This window comes from Notothenia rossii (assembly GCF_949606895.1).
Source record: "Notothenia rossii genome assembly, chromosome: 6".
In the NCBI taxonomy this organism is placed as follows: Eukaryota; Metazoa; Chordata; class Actinopteri; order Perciformes; family Nototheniidae; genus Notothenia; species Notothenia rossii.
This window is the reverse complement of record NC_136909.1, coordinates 70,154,775-70,174,733: the sequence shown is the minus strand read 5'-3', so window position 1 is coordinate 70,174,733 and position 19,959 is coordinate 70,154,775. Positions and strand designations below refer to the sequence as shown.

Here is a 19,959-nt window from a genome sequence, read left to right as displayed (position 1 = left end):
TGGCTCCTCCTGCTACAGTAGAACGGGGCCAGACGTAACACCAGTGCAGAGGAACGGGAATAACACAGCGATACCTTTTTCAGGTGCCACGGCTAAAGATGGCACATCGTGCAATGCTCAAGAAAATTACATAGACGATGTGCTTAGAGTCGCCTCTTCTGCTGTGAAGGCTTTGACATTTCAAGATTATCAACACCCCAAATGAACTCCGTCAGAGCAAGTAACGTTAGCAGAAGACCAAGGCGAGTCTCGAGGCCGCGCCCGGTACAGCCGGAGAGGAACCACCAGGAAAGAGGTAACCCTAGCTACGCTAAGCTAGCGTTAGCTTTACGGAGTGGCTTGTCAAAAGGCTGGCTTCAGGGTGGAATTGTGTATTTAACTTGTAGGGGCTTGTGTATTGTTTATGTCCGCGTATAACTGTTAACATGTGCATAAGAAAAACGTCGGCTTTTGTAATTAACGTCAGGGAGCTAGCAGTAGTTTCAACGGGTCCCAGTGCAGTCAGGAAACACCGATGCTTTTGTGTTTTTTCCTAGCAATCAGGCCGCGCTTTGTTTTGCTTAATTTTTGCCCCGACTCGGTCTTTTTTTTATCCGTCTGACCTCATATCACTGCATACTTGTGTCCTTCTGAGGTAAATAATGTTAGACCAGTAGAGATAATGACAGGCAATAGACAATGGTGATGTTTATTCATGAGCGACAACCGCAAGGAAGGATATACAAAGTGGTATCGCAAGTTGTCGTAGCATGCTAACTGCCCGTGCTAACATAGCTGTTATTATTAGCATGTTTGGCTTGCTATCTGCGTCCTGGCGTTTTTTGTAAAAGCCCCCAGCCTAATAGCCTTTTGAAGCGTCAAAATGCAAATGCGTTTATATCATGCTTGTTATTAATGTCACATTTAATAAATCGTTTTTTCTACCGTACCATTGTATGTCCATAGACGTAATGTAGGCAAATATTGACAGCTATATTTTAAAGTAAACATTAGCTAGGAATGCTCGTAACGTTAATCATAGCTGCATGGCTGAAGCCACTGCTGCTCCAGAACCAGTTAACCTGGGAGACACTGATCAGTAACATTAACTGTTGCTTTCCAAATGCAATTCAACGATTTTTAGATGGACCAGTGACATGTTATTTTGGATCCCACATCATCAATTCAGTGGCAAACAGCAGCAAATGCTCTTCTCTTCTCACATTTTTTTTGTAAAAACACAGGCAATATCTTGATCATTTAACCAAAACAATCTTATGGAGGATGCCCTGTCAAGCTCATCTTTGTGAAGTATGGGTTGTTTTAGGCTTCTCCTTGTCTTAAATCATGTTCACAGCTTAGCTGGAATGTCATTTGAAAGTTACAGTAAAAAAAAAAACGATTATAGTGTGGGTGATAAATAATATTGACAATGGTATCTTTCCCCATTTAACAAACTGTATATTTGCTTTGATATGGATTGCTATGGATTTATGCCTCTTGTCCTAAATGTGTTGATTTGGTCAAACAAGGCAGTAAACCCTATACAACATGTGAGTTTACCAAAAGTTGCCTTTTGCCCAGTTTGTTACATTGATGGTGTTTGTAGTGGTTACTGGCCTATTAGCTGGGGAGAGTCATCCTTGCAACCAGAGCAACAACAAGACAGAGTTTGCATCTCCCATCTGTGGTAGCTATCAACTTATTGTGCCATGGTGAATAGCCTTATAAATAGATGTTGCATTTAGACCATTTGGTTGTGCTGTTGATTGAATCCTCTTGATAGGATCTGTAATCAATTTGAAGCAAGCAGAGCAGGTAATGTAGAACAGTGTTATCCTGTGACCTGCTGACAAATGCTTTTTAGGCAATTGCCTCTGGTAATGTGTTGTCACAATGTTTCGCTTATTATTGACACATTTGGGTTGGAAGCTCTGAATCTAATAGATTATGGTAAAGTTTCTATAAGTTGATGGTTTGTACTCATGTTGATTGTTCAAGCAAAGATCTGACACAGGTAAACAAGCAAATACACACTGTGTATTTAGTCATAATGCTTATTGGTGATAGCTCAGGAATATCCACTGCCTGATTCACTCTTTTAATAAGCATATTTCAACTCTACATAATGAATATGTGGTTCATCAGACATTAAACACATGGTTCTCTTTGACCTGTACCCTTTTAATATCTTACAATATTTTTTAATTGATTCAAACGTAGTTTTTCAAATAATCTTTCCCACCATTTGCAGATGAGGACGTTCCTGCAGATATGGTCGCAGAAGAATCCGGTCCAGGAGCTCAGAACAGTCCCTACCAACTTAGAAGAAAGTCTCTACCCAAGAGAACAGTGTGTCCGACAAAGACAAACATGGAGGTAAATATGCCAGGAATTCTGAAAAGATTGTATAAATGATTACGATGTAATCTTTAAAAAAACACAACAATTCATGTTCAAATGTCTCCAATTTGTTTTACAGGGTGCTTCCACTTCAACCACAGAAAACTTTGGACACCGACCAAAGCGCCCAAGAGTTTCAGGAAAGTGTCAAGATTTACCAGGTAAATAAAAAACACTTATGTTATCCTTGTACTGAGATGTGTACACACAGGGATACAGTTTGACTCAGATCGGTATCATGGAACCTTTTTCTGAGTTCACCCTTCTCCTAGACTAACCTCAGAAAAGTAGATGTCGAATGGTTTCAACCTCTCAAAAGTTCAGATCATCTATTTAAAAGCCTCGTTGGTCAAGACATGAAGAAGTAGCTCCACAAGTTTCACAGAGTATAAATTATAGTCTGTTATTTGTGGCATTTGGAGTTTTTCTCATACAGTGCGGCTCTAGCCAAAGAATCCGTTATAGACATGATGGCATTTGGTTCTGGCTTTCCTCTCATCATACTAGGCCTTGTGGTGTCAAAGTTAACGGGCACATTGCCTTGTGGTGTTCTCACTGTTACCCACATGATCTGTTTTAATATCAGATTTACTGCCTAATTGCAAATATGACATTTATTTACACAATATGGCCTTTTGTTTCTTCTTCTTTTTTCTAAATTAAGATAATATATAATATATTTTTGTTTTGTTAATGTGTGATGAACAAAGTGTTCCGCTCCATAAATATGTTTTGAAAATCCCCATAAAGGCTAAACTTGAAATGCATGGAAAAGCAGTAACCAATGTGTAAATAAACAGTTTTGTCAAACTATGTAGCATTCAGCTCTTGCAATTGGAATGGGATTGGACCTGCTGGTCTTGTATTAGTTCTGGGATCTGAATTTAGACCTCGATTAAGGCCTCACAAGAAAAAGGCATCCGTCCAGTCGGTACAGCCTGCTCACATTTGTGGGAAAATAACATATTAATTCAAGTCCTCACTGTCAAATAAAGTGAACATTTTAAAAAGCTGAACTGATGAAATGTATATCATCTTGGATTACTGCATGAAATGCTTTAATTCACTTTTAGGTAGCCAAGCTTTAATAGCAATGCTACTCAGATTAGGGTAAACAAAAGTACTTTTCTTAATTCAACTGTAACTGACAGCAGAGTGTCATTATTTCTTCTAACTCCACGGCCGCCTTCCTCCCAGCAGCTCCAGCAGAGCAGTATCTGCAGGAGAAGCTCCCAGACGAGGTGGTGCTAAAGATCTTCTCCTACCTGTTGGAGCAGGACTTGTGCCGTGCAGCGTGTGTGTGCAAGCGCTTCAGTGAGCTGGCCAATGACCCCATCCTCTGGTGAGTCTGCTTGGGGGTCCCCTGTGTTATTTGCTGCTTTTGCTCAGGCTTCTTATTAAACACAAGACACAGCTTTAACGCTTGAAACAATTTATTTCAATTTGACCGTGGCTGTGATTAGCCTCTGACTGTGTTGTGCATTTTATTTTAGGAGACTTTTTAATACAAACGTTACCAGAGCAGAAGATTATCTTACCGATTAGTTAACCGTGGTGCAAATGTCAGCTTGACTTGTAAGGGTGTGAACCTTTGACTTGTTTTGGCTTTTAAGTCAATCATCAATTTTGTACTTGACGTAAAAACAGACCTTTTACTGAGGCTGCTTTAAAAGAGCTTATATTGTGTACTGAGAAATTCTGACACAAATAATAAAAAGGTGTTAATTGTGGTTTTATTATCTCATTTCAGGAAGAAGCTTTACATGGAAGTGTTTGAATACACGCGCCCCATGATGCACCCCGAGGCGGGGAAGTTCTACCAGATAAACCCAGAAGAGTACGAGCAGCCTAACCCGTGGAAGGAAAGTTTTCAGCAGCTGGTACGGACCCTCCTCCTCTTTCATCTAAGTCCTTGCTTCATGGCTTGTCTGTTGTATTTTTAGCAAATATATTTTGCCCCTGTTAAAAAAACTATTGATTTTATATTTCTTTATCAAACAAATAACACATTGTCACTGCACTTCTCTCTATGGTCACTAGGGTCTTCATGTTAGATATATGTCGTAACGTTAACTGTGCTATAAAATAACTTTACTTCTCAAACATTCCTAAGTATTTTGAAGCCATCAGATGTTAAAGTGTATTGGAAAGTGATGTATTTGTGGATGATTAAGCATACATTTCTTCCTACACACAGCATATTTGGACACGGAATGTGTTGGCTTTAAATGCTAAAATGAAGGAAAGAGAGCAAGATCCGCTTTGTTTTCTTGTAATCTTTAAATCTATATTTCCGTTGTGACTTTAAATCCTCCTGTGTACAGTCAGCTAATGTCATGTGAAAGGGCAACACCACAGGCTATAATGGTGACATTCAGTATGCAGGGCATCGAGGAGGACTATGTTTTAAAAATGTATTCCTTTGTGATACGTTGACCTTTCCTTATTGTTATCTGTGGACCAAAATGTCTCCTTTTTTTCCAGTGAAATTTCCCCCATCTTGTCCAAAATGTGTGCAATGTCTTTTTGTTCTTTAGTTTGTGAGTAATCATGTGAATACTTTGTTTACAGTATAAAGGAGCACACGTGAAGCCGGGCTTTGCAGAACACTTTTACAGTAATCCTGCCAGATACAAAGGAAGAGACAACATGTTTGTAAGTCAACTTTTTCTGCCTTTTTCTTTTTCACATTAATGTTCCAATCATTTGCCTGACTTGTGATGTTTTCTTCAGTACTACGACACCATCGAGGACGCTCTGGGTGGGGGTCAGGAGCCTCACTTTGACGGCCTGATATTCGTGCACTCTGGTATTTACACAGATGAGTGGATCTACATCGAGTCGCCCATCACGATGATCGGAGCTGGTATGTGTGTGTGTGTGAAGTCAAGGTTTCAGTTTCATTGTGCTTTTGTTTAGTCTCTAATTGAATCTTTCTGATTATTTGTGCAGCTCCTGGAAAAGTAGCAGAGAAAGTCATCATTGAGAATACCAGAGACTCTACGTTCGTATTCATGGAAGGCTCCGAAGATGCTTACGTTGGATACATGACCATTAGGGTGAGACTTTTCTCTTTTTTGGCGGTTTGTACTGGCCGAGTGGTTGGTGTGCACTCACTCAGTACGTGTGAAAGCAATTGTAAGTCATTGTTAGTTTAACGACTTTGGTCACAGTGAAGTGTTTTTGTTTCTGCCGCAGTTCAACCCTGATGATAAATCCGCCCAGCACCACAACGCACACCACTGCCTCGAGATTACCGTCAACTGCAGCCCCATCATCGACCACTGCATCATACGCAGCACGTGCACAGGTCAGTCCGCTGCTCAGGGGTTCCCCACCTTCACAGGAGTCACAAGTAGGGTTTGGCAATATACATGTACTTAGATCAACCTATCGTGGCTAGTTTTACGTGGCATGTGGTAATGGACTTTATGTCAATGTCTCAGTATTATTTGAAGCTGCGGCCACGAGACTTGCGGTCGCACCGCTTCTCTCTAGAATCTCTTTCTCTCTTACAGATACACTCTTCTTGGCAAGTGTTAGTGCGTTATATATATATATATATATATGTATATGTGTGTATATATATATATATATATATGTATATGTATATATATGTGTGTGTGTGTGGGGGAGGGGGGGGGCGCACATGTGTGTTAATATCTGAAGGGAAAAAGTGAAGCTCCAAAGCTACTTGAGGTTGGAAACTGTAATGGATTATGCCAGCCTCCACTTTAAAAGAAGACAGGCAAAATAGACCAATGGTGATCATACACATCAAATAAATTGGGGTGTATCCAACAACTATGTTATTCTAGAAAAAATATAAAAATAGCCAGACATGTATTCTATTTTGTGATTCAGCCTATACATGTCCAGATATTATTTATAGGCCATATCTTTGAAAACATGGTCACATGATAAATAAGAGGTGTTGTGAGATGAGGGATGGGATGGATGAAAGGGTCAGGGTTTTGAAATAAATCAATTAGTTCATTCTAAGTGATCTCACAAGACGAGAAGTTTGGGAGTCACCGTCCTATGTTGGCAGACCCTATCTTCTGACCTCTGGATACTTCTGATCTGAGGGTTTCCCAGGATTGAGCAGAGGTTGTTTCTGGTCTGTATTTTGACACGGTGCGCTAATCCATCTCCGTCCTGCTTGTTTCAGTGGGGTCAGCGGTCTGTGTCAGCGGCCAGGGGGCCTGTCCCACAATAAAGCACTGCAACATTAGTGACTGTGAAAATGTTGGTCTTTACATCACTGACCATGCACAGGTAATACACCCACCCACCCACATTTCACCCAAAGTATAACTCAGCATAACTAAACAGCAGTAGCAGAGCCCATCTTCTTAATTCTCATATATACCTGGCTCGATTTATTAACAGTTAGTCCCAGAACTCGCCTAGACTGTGACAATCAAAGTCTTTGTTAGGAATTAACTGTGTCAAATATTTCCAGGGAATATACGAAGACAATGAGATCTCAAACAACGCTCTGGCTGGGATCTGGGTGAAGAACCATGGCAACCCGATCATCAGACGGAATCACATCCACCATGGCAGAGACGTTGGCGTCTTCACATTCGATCACGGCATGGTAGAGTTCAACTTAGTGGTGTTTTCTTTGTATAACGCTGTCATGTGTCTCTGTGGGCTTAAGTACTCTCATTAAAGTATGCTTATAGAATGTATAGTCTAAGTGTAAAGGGTTGGTTTATATATTACTTTTATTTGTTCTGTTACTTGCTCCTGAAATGTATTTTGATAACACAGACTAATGTTGTATTTCTCTCTCCGTTTCCAGGGTTACTTTGAGAGCTGTAACATCCATAGGAACCGTATAGCCGGCTTCGAGGTGAAGGCGTATGCCAATCCAACAGTGGTGCGGTGTGAGATCCATCATGGGCAGACGGGGGGCATCTACGTGCACGAAAAGGGCCGCGGGCAGTTCATCGAAAACAAGATCTATGCAAATAACTTTGCTGGGGTGTGGATCACCTCGAACAGCGACCCCACAATAAGGTCAGTGTGGCCGTCAGAGGTCAAATATCATCTTGGCCGAAACCGATACCGAAAATAGGAAACAGTTGGCCGAAAACCGAATGCCAAAAGGCCGAAAATGATTAATATAAATATATATATATATAATGTATACATTTTTTACCAATGTTGTTCAGCTACCTGATTATGGAAAAATACATGATTATGGCAAAACACATGATTATGGCAAAACTTAACTTAACCTAACTTATAATCACTATTATGGGTCCATAAAACATTTATTCAGCACTTTTGAATGCATACAGTACATTAATTCCAAGTCAAGTGCATTTTCTCTGTAGGATAACTACAACAAAGTGCATTCAGAACAAAGCCAAGGTGCTTTAAAACTGCATAAACATCTAGGCCAGTAGGTCTACAACAAAACAGTGTAAATAAAGACTGTAACAGTCAGGCCTTCAACAACAACAAATGCACCTATAAGTTTGGTAACCTAACGTGTTGTTGTGATGACGTAATCAAAACGCGGCGACAAGCACGGCGCGCGACCATGCTGGCGGCTGGCTCACAGCCAACATGTCTGCCGCTTGGAGATATTTTGAAATATCAGAGAAAGAGGCGCGGATTGCGATTTGTAAAACGTGTTCAGCTGACATTTCTCGAGGGGGTGTAACTGCAAAGACTTTCACCACTTCGGGATTAATCCACCACTTGAAATCAAAACACCAGACAAATATGCGGAGTATGATCAACGTAACCCTTTTCTCTGACATTCGGTGATATTTTTTCGGTGCTAAAACCCTTTCGGCCGAAAGGGCCTTTTTAACAATTTTCGGCCGATAACTTTCGGTGGCCGAATATTCGGTGCATCCCTAATTCAAAGTGTCACCTGAATCAATCAAATTGTCCATCTACAGTTGCATCGTGTCCTCAAATTCACTTTTATTGTTCAAATACAGGGGCAACGCCATTTTTAATGGTAACCAAGGTGGTGTTTATATTTTCGGTGATGGTCGTGGTCTTATCGAAGGAAACGACATCTACGGTAACGCCCTGGCAGGAATCCAGATCAGGACGAACAGCTGCCCTATCGTCCGACACAACAAGATCCACGATGGCCAGCATGGAGGCATATATGTGGTAAATATAAGACTCATGAAGTTACACCAGCTAGATAAATATATTCTTTAAACTTTTGACTTCTTTAGAGTTCCTACCTTTCATTTTTTTTTGTTTCCCTCAGCATGAAAAAGGACAAGGCGTCATCGAGGAGAACGAGGTGTACAGCAACACGCTGGCAGGAGTGTGGGTGACAACGGGAAGTACGCCAGTGCTGCGGAGGAACCGGATACACAGCGGGAAGCAGGTACCATTACAGGCTACAAGTTTAATGAAGACAAATAAAGTGACCGACTCTCTATACACCTTCATGAGACTTACTGTTGCAATGGCAAACTGAATTGTCAGACTGGCTTGCTTTGAATCTTTTGTGATCATTACATTCATTTTTATGCCAGATATAATGGGATTATTTATATTTTCTCCGTCTTTTCCACAGGTTGGGGTCTATTTCTACGACAATGGCCATGGCGTGCTGGAAGACAATGATATCTACAATCACATGTACTCCGGGGTTCAAATAAGGTTTGTGGAAAATTACAATACTATTTTCAACTCAATGCATTTAGCATTAGTGAAGCAGCTGATCAACTGTCCCTGTTTTTTTGTTGTTGTCAGGACTGGCAGCAATCCCAAGATCAGGCGGAACAAGATCTGGGGGGGGCAGAATGGAGGCATTCTGGTTTACAACTCTGGTAAGAAGCAGAACAGTCTGTCTGATAGATTGTCTTTAAATTGAATCAATGTACTTATCGACTCCTGACAGAGTCTGTTGTTCCCCGTTCCCATAATAATGACACATTGTGTTTTCCAGGCTTGGGCTTTATCGAGGACAATGAGATCTTTGACAATGCTATGGCCGGAGTGTGGATCAAGACCGACAGCAACCCCACTCTGCGGAGGAATAAGATCCACGATGGGAGAGACGGGGGCATCTGTATATTCAACGGAGGAAGAGGTAAGATATCCATTTATTGTATGAAACGACAGGGATGCTGATTACAATGGGGGTCGTAAAGTTGTTTATTTTTGTTACATTTATTGTTTCTCACTAAAACTAATTGTGTGACAAACAAACAGGGACTCGCTTTAGAAAGACGGCTCTCTAAGAGGTCGACACTTTGTACAGAAAGCTGGGATCGTATGATAAATTGACACAATGTTTTACAAATAACTTTTTTTTTTGCATATTCTTCCATCTAGTATCGCTAATACATTTATAAAATGTCATCTTCATGTCGTGCGTCTGACGATGTGTTTTCTGTCTTCAGGTTTGTTAGAGGAAAATGACATCTTCAGAAATGCCCAAGCAGGAGTCCTGATCAGCACCAACAGCCACCCCGTACTGCGGAAAAACCGGATATTTGACGGCTTCGCAGCAGGTGGGGTAACACATGCACACAGGCTTCAATCTGTCTTAATAAAACAACCGTAAACCAACAGTTTTGAATAAGTACAGTATGCCTCGCTAATGGTTACAAGGAGCTCAGTAATATTAACTTAATTTTCTTTTCACTACTAGGTATTGAGATTACCAATCACGCCACAGCGACCCTGGAGGGGAACCAGATCTTCAACAATCGCTTTGGGGGATTGTTTCTTGCGTCTGGTGTCAATGTTACAATGAAAGGTACTCTCATGATCACCTAGAGCAGCAGTTTGTCTGAAAGTTAATATACCAAAATGTACCTGGAGTTTACCACGTTCTCTTTGTGCTCTTATCTCCACAGATAATAAAATAATGAACAATCAAGATGCCATTGAAAAGGCTGTGAGCAGAGGTCAGTGCCTGTACAAGATTTCAAGTTACACCAGCTACCCAATGCACGATTTTTACAGGTAATTTCTGTTTACACTCGCAACCGAGCCGACCCGCGGTAAACTGCCCGTCTGTTTTACGATTGTTAACAAACACTTTGTGTTCCTACAGGTGTCACACCTGTAACACAACAGACCGCAACGCCATCTGTGTGAACTGCATCAAGAAGTGTCACCAAGGACACGACGTGGAGTTCATCAGACACGATAGGTCAGTCTTATCCACCCATAAACAAATAATGTGGTTCAAAAATAAAAAGTGACCACATTAACCCTTGTTTTTCTTTACATTTGTGTGTGTAACTACATACACAAGTGTATTAAAAGAAGGAACAGTATTAGCAGTATTTCATGTTTTTTTTCTCTGTACCTTAATGGAGCTTTACTAACCATTATTCCTCCTCCCACAGATTTTTCTGCGACTGTGGTGCCGGGACGTTGTCAAATCCTTGCACACTAGCCGGAGAGCCGACTCACGACACGGACACACTGTATGACTCCGCCCCTCCTATAGAGTCCAACACGCTGCAGCACAACTGAGCTCGAGCCCCTGTTACACTTCAGCAGTAATGGACACAAGACACTTTAAAGTTGTGCAGTGGGGGAGGATGTCCAAACTAAAATACAGAGCATATACGGTGACTTAAAAAAAAGACGTTGAAATGAATATGCTAAAAGGAGACATTAAGAAGAAAAAAAGTCTGATTATGGATGCCACACCTTTTCTTTAAATATTTGACACAAAAAAAAGATGAGGAAGAAGAGCAGCTGACTCAGGGTTTGTGGGTGTGTTGGTTTGGCCAAGGGAAGCTGGTGAGAGATGGACAAAAAGCCTCACCTGCTTTCAAGAAATGGAGGAAGGAAATACTGCAGTCATGTACAGATGCTCAGTCAGAAATGACACAACTTTTCTCATGCGGAGGCAAAGAGCCCTGAATTCAAAAATGCTTCCATCACTGGGCATTCGACGTGCTCGTATCGATATGTACGAGAAATGACCTAGCACTTCAGCTTTTTTTTTTTTTTTTTTCACAAAACTGTTGAGATTTGATTTTAATGCTTTTTGTGTAGTTTTGTATTTTCATGCAAAAATCTTACTGTACTTGAATGTCTTTATTTTATTAAATGTGTTCATTTTTTTGGTTATTATACCCTAGAATTGCTGTAATTATACATGTCGCAGTATCTACCTTCTTTCTGTGAAAGAGATCAGAGGAAAGAGGAAAACACTAAGCATTTCTCCAGCAATGTTGACTCATTTGCAATACCGAACAATAGATGTTGAAATGTGCTTTCACCAGACTTGGGTTCTTTTTGTTTGTGGTAGCATTGGACATTTTTGTAAAGGGAGTTAATATACTTCAGTCTGTTTTACATTATCTATGCATATTTTATGTGTGTCCGGTTTGTGTTTTCCTGTCGCACAATACCCCTTTTACAGAATTGACAGGAATGAAATATGGGGCCAAATAAAAGACTTCACTAAAGGCTGCAGTTGTTGAACAGTTGAGGGAGTGCCGTTTGTTTAGCCAGGACTTATGAAATCATTCAAATACTTTCTCTTTCCCAAATCAAACAATGCAGGATGGGAGCAGGGCATTATATTGCATCTGTGGTACATTGCTTAACTCTTATTGATTTCACTACAATAGATACTTTTTAGCCTGGAACAGGCACACATTGATTATTGGCCTGTTTAAAACAAAATACCTTTTTTAAATGACGCTCTGATAAGGTCATGGAAGAGAAAAAAAATGCAAGTCTTGTGAAAGCAAAGTTTACTTCGGTGTGTTTCTTCCTTGTTTGCCAATGTTGCTGGAGAATGTTATAAGCTTTTACTCCACTGAAGCTGAGACAAGTATCTATATATGCAGCGCTTTATGGTTCCCCCCCCCCCTCCCCTTTCATGTGTACTGGTGATTGTGGGTTCTCATACAGACTGAAATGTATGCATGTATCATAACATCTAGACTTAATATATTGTGAAGTATTCAATAACCGTTATGTAGGCGCTAGCGTGAATTAAAAGGGTTTAATTTCCTAGATGAAACATTGTCATTTTTTAAAAATAAACTTTATTAAATCATAACAGTAGTGTTTTTTCAGGTGACAAACAGAACAACTTTTCTCTTTTTTTTTACACTACAGGTTGTTGAGAATCTGAACAAGTGAAGTAAAGTGTGTGTTGCCCACAGAAACATCTTCAGCAAACTGGCAGAGCTTCCTGCAAGACAAGACAGAGGGCAGAGTTAAAACTCATCTTTTGCATTTCTTATACCAATTCAGAGTCTTGCTTTGCAGCAGCTACAGAATGTCTTAACCTCAACACTAGTACATACTTGAAGAGGCGGAGGCTGATGGTGCTCTTCTCAAACTCCTGGGCCTTCCTGTGTCCTGATTGGATGACCTCCTCTGGCAGGCTGGCCAGACGAGCTGCGTTGAAGCCGTAACTCTTGGGACAAGCACCGGTGATGAACTTGTAGAGGAATGTGATGGTCTCTTGACTCGGGTCCTCACATTCATTCTCCACCATGCACGCCTTAGAAGGGACGGGACGTCATTGTTGAAAATAGAACAGAATAAAAATATGGCTTGATTTTATTTTTCTTGTTCAACAACAGTGTATGATCCATCAGACCACATTAACATGAGATGTCTTTTCTATTGATTTCAAGGAATGATTTCTCAGTTTGAACACAAGTTATTACTGAGGGAACTCGTATCTCGTAACTTTGTATGAAAGAATGCACACAATACCTCAAAGGCTCTCCAAAGCTAAGATGAACATAATGAAAAGTGACTGTATAGAACTCAATAGCAATATGGGACCTAACATAAGTAAGCAGGTTACTTGCACAGTAATGTATTTGGCCCCATATTTAAGATAAAATAAACGATGCAATAGTCAAAAAACTATTCTGAAGATATTTGCCTAAAAAACATTAAATGATTTTGCTTTTTAGCCTTAAAACGTTCTAAAACGCGCTGCTTCTGCTTTCTTGTTCACTGCAGTTTTGAGTGTGTTTTGCATTTCTGTACTAACCATGTGGCCCAGGCGCACAGCAGGGTTGTTGGCGTAGTCCTCCACCAGGGAGTGGTAATGTGTAGAGAAGAGCGTGCGACAGCAGATCTTCTCAGCAAGCTCCTTCACAACAGCACTGGCAATGGCTGTGCCATCATATGTGGCTGTGCCCCTTCCTGCAAACACAGATGAATGATTACAACCATAAAGCAGTGAAAGAACAAAGCATTGCTGAGAAGATGAGTCTGATTTTCACTGTTACTGTAAAAAAAAACATAAACGCAATTTAGACTTGCCTAATTCATCAAGGAGCACAAGAGAGTGTTTGGTGGCATGGTGCAGGATGCTGGCTGTCTCACTGAGCTCCACAAAGAAGGTACTCTCTCCTAAAGAACACATTAAAAAATACATTATTACATCATTAGGAGAACGATAAGATATTTCCCCATTTGCATTTCAGATGTTTTTGACATTACCAGCCATGATACGATCTGAGGCTCCCAGCCGAGTGAAGACTCTGTCGACAGGCGTGTAGCGCAGGCTCTCAGCGGGGACGTAGCAACCCAGCTGAGCGAGGATGATCACAAGTCCACACTGCGGGGGAAAAAAGCAACCCGGTATCTCAATAAAAGGCAAATAGAGACTTCAAACACATTCAAACAGACCTGCACTGTCCATGTGTAACAACTCCTGTTTAAACACAAAATAAATATTCAGTTAGATAGATAAATAAATAAACCCACCTGTCTCATGAGGGTAGACTTCCCCCCCATGTTTGGCCCGGTGACGAGGACACAGGAGGCCTGCCTGTTCTCCTCACCAGCCTCACTGCTGCCAGGGCAGCCGATGAAGACGTCATTAGGGATGAAGTCGTCGCCAAAGAAGGTCTTGGTGACACAGGGGTGGCGGGATCCGGTGAGGTCGAGGAAGGGTGCCACCTGGTCATCACCCTCGGGGAGCACCACCTGTGGGCGGGTCATGGAGCCGTCTCCGCCCTGACTGTAGCGGGAGAAGGCCAGCAGCACATCTGAAAACATGATAAATCATACAAGTAAGGAACTGGAGCAGATGTCCTTTAAAGCTCGAAAGATGATAATTAGCTTCCCGTTTTCTTGATGATTTTGCAGCTCCTAAAACTAAATAAATTAAACCAAAGTGGTTGTTTGATGGCCCAGTGGCAGGAAAACACATTATAAGCACATTATTTCGGAGATGAGAACTAAACTATGTAATTATCTCTCCCTACTTCAGGAGAGTGCACAATCTCCATTAGAGAGGAAAACAAACTTATTAGTGCCAACTTAGCCAAGTGGAATGATGGAATGGTTATAGAATGACAGCAGGAAGCACTTAGATTGCTGCAGCATCATATTAAATGCACGTTATGGAGGTGTTTCTGAAAGATTTGCAGGAAATGAATTTAGAGCAGACACCTGCAATGCACACTCGTTTTCAAAAGGCCACGGGAGCCGTTTCTTTCTCAAAAACTTAAAAGGGAATTTCACTCATATGAACAATTATTTGTGTGTTTCTTACTGCAGTAACACAAAAGGAATACAATGATAAACTTGACTGATGCATGCTGTAAAAGTAACCAATCGAATAAGTAATAATAATGTAATCACCGAGCACTGCCATGCACTCCACACCAGTCTTCCAGTCTCTGTAGTTCTTGTCGAAGTTGTAGAAGAGCCTCCTCATGCAGTCTTTCAGGGCAGCGTCTCTCTTCTCCTCATATCCTTGCAGCTCTGAGAACAGCCGCTCAGATTCCCTTGTCACATAACGCTTCCAGCCTTTCTTCGTAGACTTCACGTCGTACTCCTCGGGAATATTCTTCTCCGAGATGCTGTCGGGCACCTCCATCTGGAACCGGTTTCGCCCAGTCCCCCAGTAGCACATGTTCTTACAGCCAACCCTCTTCTTCTGTTGGTCCAGGTAATCCTGCAGCTCTCGCTCACAGTCCTTGATGGAGGACAGAGCCTCGTCGAACTCTGGGTCAAAGCCGGCTTTGGGTGTGATGACGCCGGTGGTGCGGGCTTTGTTATGGTCGAAGGCTTTGTCCCAGCGTTTGAGTTCAGCAGAGAGATCGGGAAAGAGGCCGTCCTTTTCACCTTTCAGACTGACAACTTGATGGAGCAACTTGGATTGACAGTTGCCTGCGACTGGAGTGAGGACAGTGATGATCTCTTGCATCGTTTTGAAACCTTCCAGTGCTGAGAGGAAGTCTGTGATCTTGCGCTTGCTGTATGTGACCTCCTCATAGAGAACTGCTCTGCTGTCAGGGTGATCCTGGCCCTTCAGAGGAGTGCCGATGCTGTGGATTTTACTCAGAAGACGCTCCAAATCTGGGAGTTTCTTCAGCAGGTCTGAAACCTCAGTGGCTTGGGCCTGAGCTGCTATCAGCTCCTCCACAGCGTCCAGTCTGTCCTTGATGGATGACGGGTTACACAGAGGAGCACAGAGCCACTGCTTCAACAGCCTCTTGCCAAATGGGGTAGAGCAGGTGTCCAAGCGCTCCAGCAGCGTCCCTTCAGTTCCTCCTAAGCCGTTCTGAAAGATTTCCAAGTTTGCTAGAGTAACTCCGTCAAGGACCATCCGCTGACGAGTCCGGGAAAAGAAATTGTCACGTCCTGCAGCTTTCTCCAGCTCAACGTCAACAGGGACATATTCTTCAAAGTTGGCCAAAGAGAGCAGCTCGTGGTCAACCAGGCATTTCTTCAGATAGAAAATACATCCTCCCAGTGCTGACAGTCCCAGCTCATGGCCCTCTTTAGGAGTAAGGCCCAATGTATCCGTGTTGGAGGTCATCTTTTTCAGAAGAGAAGGAAGAGCGTTTTTCCCTTTCCCCTGATCCTTGCCCGTGGTCTCTCTAAAGTAATCTTCTTCAGAGAGGTTTTTCAGAGTCTTTTGAGCATCCCAGAACTGTGTGCCAGCATTAAGCCCTTCCTGCAGAGCAGAGGACAGAGAGGCTTTAAATATTTTGCGTGTTTCAACAGATGGGTTCCCCTTTTCAAAGAGCACTTCAGCAGGGGCAAAGTGTGCTATCAGGGTGCGCAGACGTGAGCAGTGACGGTCGTCTGGGAACTGACCGACATGGAAATAACCCACAGAGGTATCTACAAAGCAGACTCCGTAAGTACGGCAGCGCCCCGAGCTTTCCTCTTCAGCCTTTTCCTTTAAACTCAGCAGGAACTTGCTCTGACTCTCGGACGGAGCCCCGTCCAACACGCTGTAGGTTTGGGTGCCACGTGTGATAATGCGGCACACTTCTCTATTCACCACGCGGTCAAACTTGGTGGGTCTAGCCATTTTCTTACAGCGCGCTTCCATCATGTCTGGGGTCTCTGTCTGCTCCACACGAGCCACCTTGTAGCCTTTCTGAACCAGCACATCTGAGAAACGCGCAAAGCCGATCTCTGGGAAGCCTGAGTGTGCCCAGGTCCCCTTCATGAACGTTAGCGCCATCTCGTTGACTCCGATCACAGCATCCATGTGGTAGAGCTCATAAAACTTCCCCACCTTAAAGAAAAGGACTGTATCAAACATTTCAGATTTGAGCTGCCACCACCGACGCATACCAGGAGTGGTTCTGTTGAGAAAGTCTTCTGGCACATACAAGGAGGATGAATCATAGTCGTTCTCCGACTGTCGCCGCCTTCGGCTGTCTTTCCTCCTGCCATCCTGCAACCACTCCAGCTTCTCGTGGTCCCAAATGGTGGCGCTAACACCGGTGCCTGATCCGTTTGCTTGGCTATCAATGTTGTCGGGGGCAGAGAAGGCCGTCAGACGAGACTTAGTGTCGTCTGCGACAGCTGCTGGATAGCGTTTTGGTGCGTTAGACGGAGTAATTGGTATCTTAGATTTTGTTGGAGCAGACTTTTCTTCAGGACGTTTGCGCTTTACAGGCTTGATGGGGCTTTCTGCTTCGGAATCATTTGTGATCTCGCCGCCTCCGTCGTCTTCACTAGCCACCGTTGCTTCTTCCCCCTCGTCCTCGCTGCTGGACGCAGCCTGTTCTGGCTTGAATTCCTCGTCTGATCCATCACTATCTGAAGCTACAACTATGCGGCGGCGCTTGGCTTTATTTTCACTTCCTGTTGAAGCCCGGGATGACCTTAGACTGACTTTGGCCGACTTCCCTTTCTCATTGTTCGGTTCGTCCTGATCAGTGAGCTCTTCATCAGTCAATGGAGACTTGTCTAGCTGAAAATATAATAAAAATAGGACAGGTAAATAAATAACAAATGTAACCACCATTACTGAGCGTATCAGATATCACAAACACACTATGTGCATCTTTTACTAGTGATGAAAAACATTTTGACTAAAGTTATTCATTAAAAATGTTTCATCTCCTTTTATTTCCTATTATCAACATTGTAGTTAATTATAATCATGTTACCTCCATTTCTTCCTCTTCATCATCCTCCTCCTCTTCTTCATCATCATCAGAGGGATCCATACAGAGAGGGATCTTTAGTCTTTTATCTGGACTGTCGAACAAACCTTGATCAGCGAGCTCCATTGCATGGCGGAACACAGGTTTGCTGCTGAAGAACACCCCGCCTATTTTAGCATCCCTGCTGTCCGAGCCTGCAAAACAGTACAAAAGATAACTCCGGCAACTACAACAAATAATAACTCGTGAGATAATAGTCACAGCTTTAACCTTATAATTATTGGATATATACTGATTGCAATTTTCATGGCCAATTCCAATTCTTTTCCTCTCTAAAAACTAGAATTGTTCAAAATACACAAACAATAGGGAAAACGTTTTTGAATGGAAAATGTTATTGTATGTTTAATGATATCAGAGAAGAACAAGAGAAACAAATATTCTATACTGAGTTTTTAGGTATATTATAGTCGACTCAACACTTAAACTAGGGACTAAAATTATCGATTTACAAGAATGTAAAGTGTGTGTACTATATTATGTTAACTTCATCGTCCAATGGGCCTGCTCCACGACCGTGACCGGCCCATCTCTAACAACTATCATTAAATAGGGCACTGGCGTGAGCTAACCTTGGTAATCTCGGACATATTTGGTGCTGACCCATCCTCTAGTAGCGGGTTCATCAAAGAAATGGACATGTATGCGTTGGGCCCGACCCTTGCCCCTCATCTGCTGTCCGGACAGTGGTTGGGGTACCACCATGCATGGCCACCAGGGGTGTCCCTCCAGTTTTGCCCACACAAGGGCGCCAGCACTAAATGTGCATGTTTTGTCGCTGTAGGAAGAGAAAAGAAAAAGCTTTTTGAGAACAAGTGCATCATTATTACAGCTGTTTTACTCTTTCGAACTACTGCTGCTAGCTATTGGCATCCAAGCTTAGATTGTGTCAAATGCACATAATGTGCATTAACTTTTCAACTTTCTATGAAACTGTAACACATCTCCATATCTACAATTAAAAAGTTAAATTCTTGGACTAAAATAAGATTAATATATCCATATAATGCATATGCCAAATTGCTTTTTACGTGCAGGTGCATATTTCTCTATGAGTTTTTTCTTAAATGTTACAAACATTGCACACGTTTTTTTCCTGTTTCAAGCTATCAAATGCCTAAATTTAAATAAGGTAAAATGCTGGCTAATGGGAAATGTGTTATATTGTTGACATTTCCTAAAAACTACACACAATCTAATGTATTCAGAGGAGGGGAGATGCCATGAGTTCACCTAGCTAACACAAAAACCACCTCTGCATCAGCTCGGTTGCGGTTTTCACTTCAAACTGTCGACTTTGCCGTATCTATGACAAGTGACATTCATTTGTACTGTATACTTCTCATTTATTCGTTGTATACTCGTTTGTTAAAAAATAGACATTAGTTTTATTCGATTAAGGAACGAAGGAATGTTCACGTTTCAAGAGACCATATTCATTATGTGAACACGAAAAGTAGTTGTAGGAAAGTAACATATAGGTTCTTATTGGTCTGAGCAACAAAAAAAACGGCTTATTTTGTTATCAACCAAACGCATTTTTCGGGGACTTGCAGCAATCGTCGGTAGAGAGGGAAACAGTGCAAAACGTGTCTCCAGCAATTACACCGCTCCCAACATAATCCCGGCTAACTCACCTCTGTTTGGCTGTTGCGGCCTTGTCGCCAAACAGTTTGCTGAACCCTCCTTTAGTGGACTTGTCCTTACTCTTCACTTTTACTTTGTTGGTCTTGGCAGGTTGTTGTGGTGTTTGTTTGGCTTGCTCCTTTGGAGAGGAGCTGGACTTCAAAACGGAGGAAGGCAGGTCCGCCTCCGTGGGAGAGGGACTCGGCTTCGACTTGGAGACTGGCGGCGGAGACTTGGAAAAAAAATTGAAAAGGGAGCTTTGCTTCGCCATGTTTGCGAGTTAAAACTGTTTTCAGTGTGTTTTTAAGATAATCCTACCGATAGCCACGAGCACCCAGCTTCAGCGTCACAGGCAGCGCGGGCTCAAACCTTTCGCGGGATCACATGCGGATGTGATGAGAGTAGGCTCGAACCTCCTCCAATGATAACACAATATAGAAGTCACGTGGTGTCAATACCACTTCCTTTGGCGCGATGGGAACCTTTTTTTCCCCTCCCCTTAGTTTTCTAAACGGTACATCCAACA

General features: G+C 42.3%; 2 protein-coding genes across 4 annotated transcripts; one reads left to right on the top strand and one right to left on the bottom strand.

Annotated features, from left to right (window-relative positions):
* Window positions 1-26: 26 nt before the first annotated feature.
* On the top strand, window positions 27-12,415 carry fbxo11a (F-box protein 11a). Of its 3 annotated transcripts, none has more exons than XR_013809904.1 (22): window positions 27-295; window positions 2,234-2,358; window positions 2,462-2,543; window positions 3,580-3,724; window positions 4,133-4,262; window positions 4,954-5,037; window positions 5,116-5,248; window positions 5,335-5,441; window positions 5,581-5,692; window positions 6,554-6,660; window positions 6,848-6,985; window positions 7,193-7,410; window positions 8,349-8,529; window positions 8,633-8,755; window positions 8,948-9,033; window positions 9,127-9,203; window positions 9,323-9,466; window positions 9,780-9,890; window positions 10,031-10,138; window positions 10,239-10,289; window positions 10,439-10,537; window positions 10,737-10,876. XR_013809904.1 is itself a non-coding variant. In XM_079691057.1 (22 exons), exons 1-22 carry the CDS (start codon window positions 202-204, stop codon window positions 10,864-10,866), a joined length of 2,643 nt encoding a protein of 880 aa, XP_079547183.1. In that variant the 5' UTR covers window positions 30-201; the 3' UTR covers window positions 10,867-12,415. The 3 variants fall into 3 exon arrangements, 2 of the variants coding, with proteins under 2 accessions (XP_079547183.1, XP_079547184.1); XM_079691057.1 differs by having other exon boundaries at window positions 30-295; window positions 10,239-10,347; window positions 10,737-12,415; XM_079691058.1 differs by having other exon boundaries at window positions 31-295; window positions 3,583-3,724; window positions 10,239-10,347; window positions 10,737-12,415.
* On the bottom strand, window positions 11,677-19,843 carry msh6 (mutS homolog 6 (E. coli)). Its single transcript, XM_079691056.1, has 10 exons — window positions 19,445-19,843; window positions 18,380-18,585; window positions 17,751-17,941; window positions 14,974-17,551; window positions 14,092-14,375; window positions 13,825-13,942; window positions 13,641-13,734; window positions 13,370-13,520; window positions 12,666-12,865; window positions 11,677-12,550 (listed from the first exon to the last, which is right to left on the bottom strand). Exons 1-10 carry the CDS (start codon window positions 19,702-19,704, stop codon window positions 12,469-12,471), a joined length of 4,164 nt encoding a protein of 1,387 aa, XP_079547182.1. The 5' UTR covers window positions 19,705-19,843; the 3' UTR covers window positions 11,677-12,468.
* Between the last annotated feature and the right edge of the window lie 116 nt (window positions 19,844-19,959).

What these genes read in the sequence shown, in the direction of transcription:
- msh6 (XM_079691056.1), bottom strand. Translation starts at nt 19,704, where the DNA reads ATGGCGAAGCAAAGCTCCCTTTTCAATTTTTTTTCCAAGTCTCCGCCG. An exon ending in CTCAGATCGTATCATGGCTG is followed by an intron (nt 13,735 to 13,824) that starts GTAATGTCAAAA and finishes TGTGTTCTTTAG; the next exon opens with GAGAGAGTACCTTCTTTGTG. An exon ending in ATCAGCCTCCGCCTCTTCAA is followed by an intron (nt 12,551 to 12,665) that starts GTATGTACTAGT and finishes CTTGTCTTGCAG; the next exon opens with GAAGCTCTGCCAGTTTGCTG.
- fbxo11a (XM_079691057.1), top strand. Translation starts at nt 202, where the DNA reads ATGAACTCCGTCAGAGCAAGTAACGTTAGCAGAAGACCAAGGCGAGTC. An exon ending in GAGGAACCACCAGGAAAGAG is followed by an intron (nt 296 to 2,233) that starts GTAACCCTAGCT and finishes CACCATTTGCAG; the next exon opens with ATGAGGACGTTCCTGCAGAT. An exon ending in TGTCAATGTTACAATGAAAG is followed by an intron (nt 10,139 to 10,238) that starts GTACTCTCATGA and finishes TTATCTCCACAG; the next exon opens with ATAATAAAATAATGAACAAT.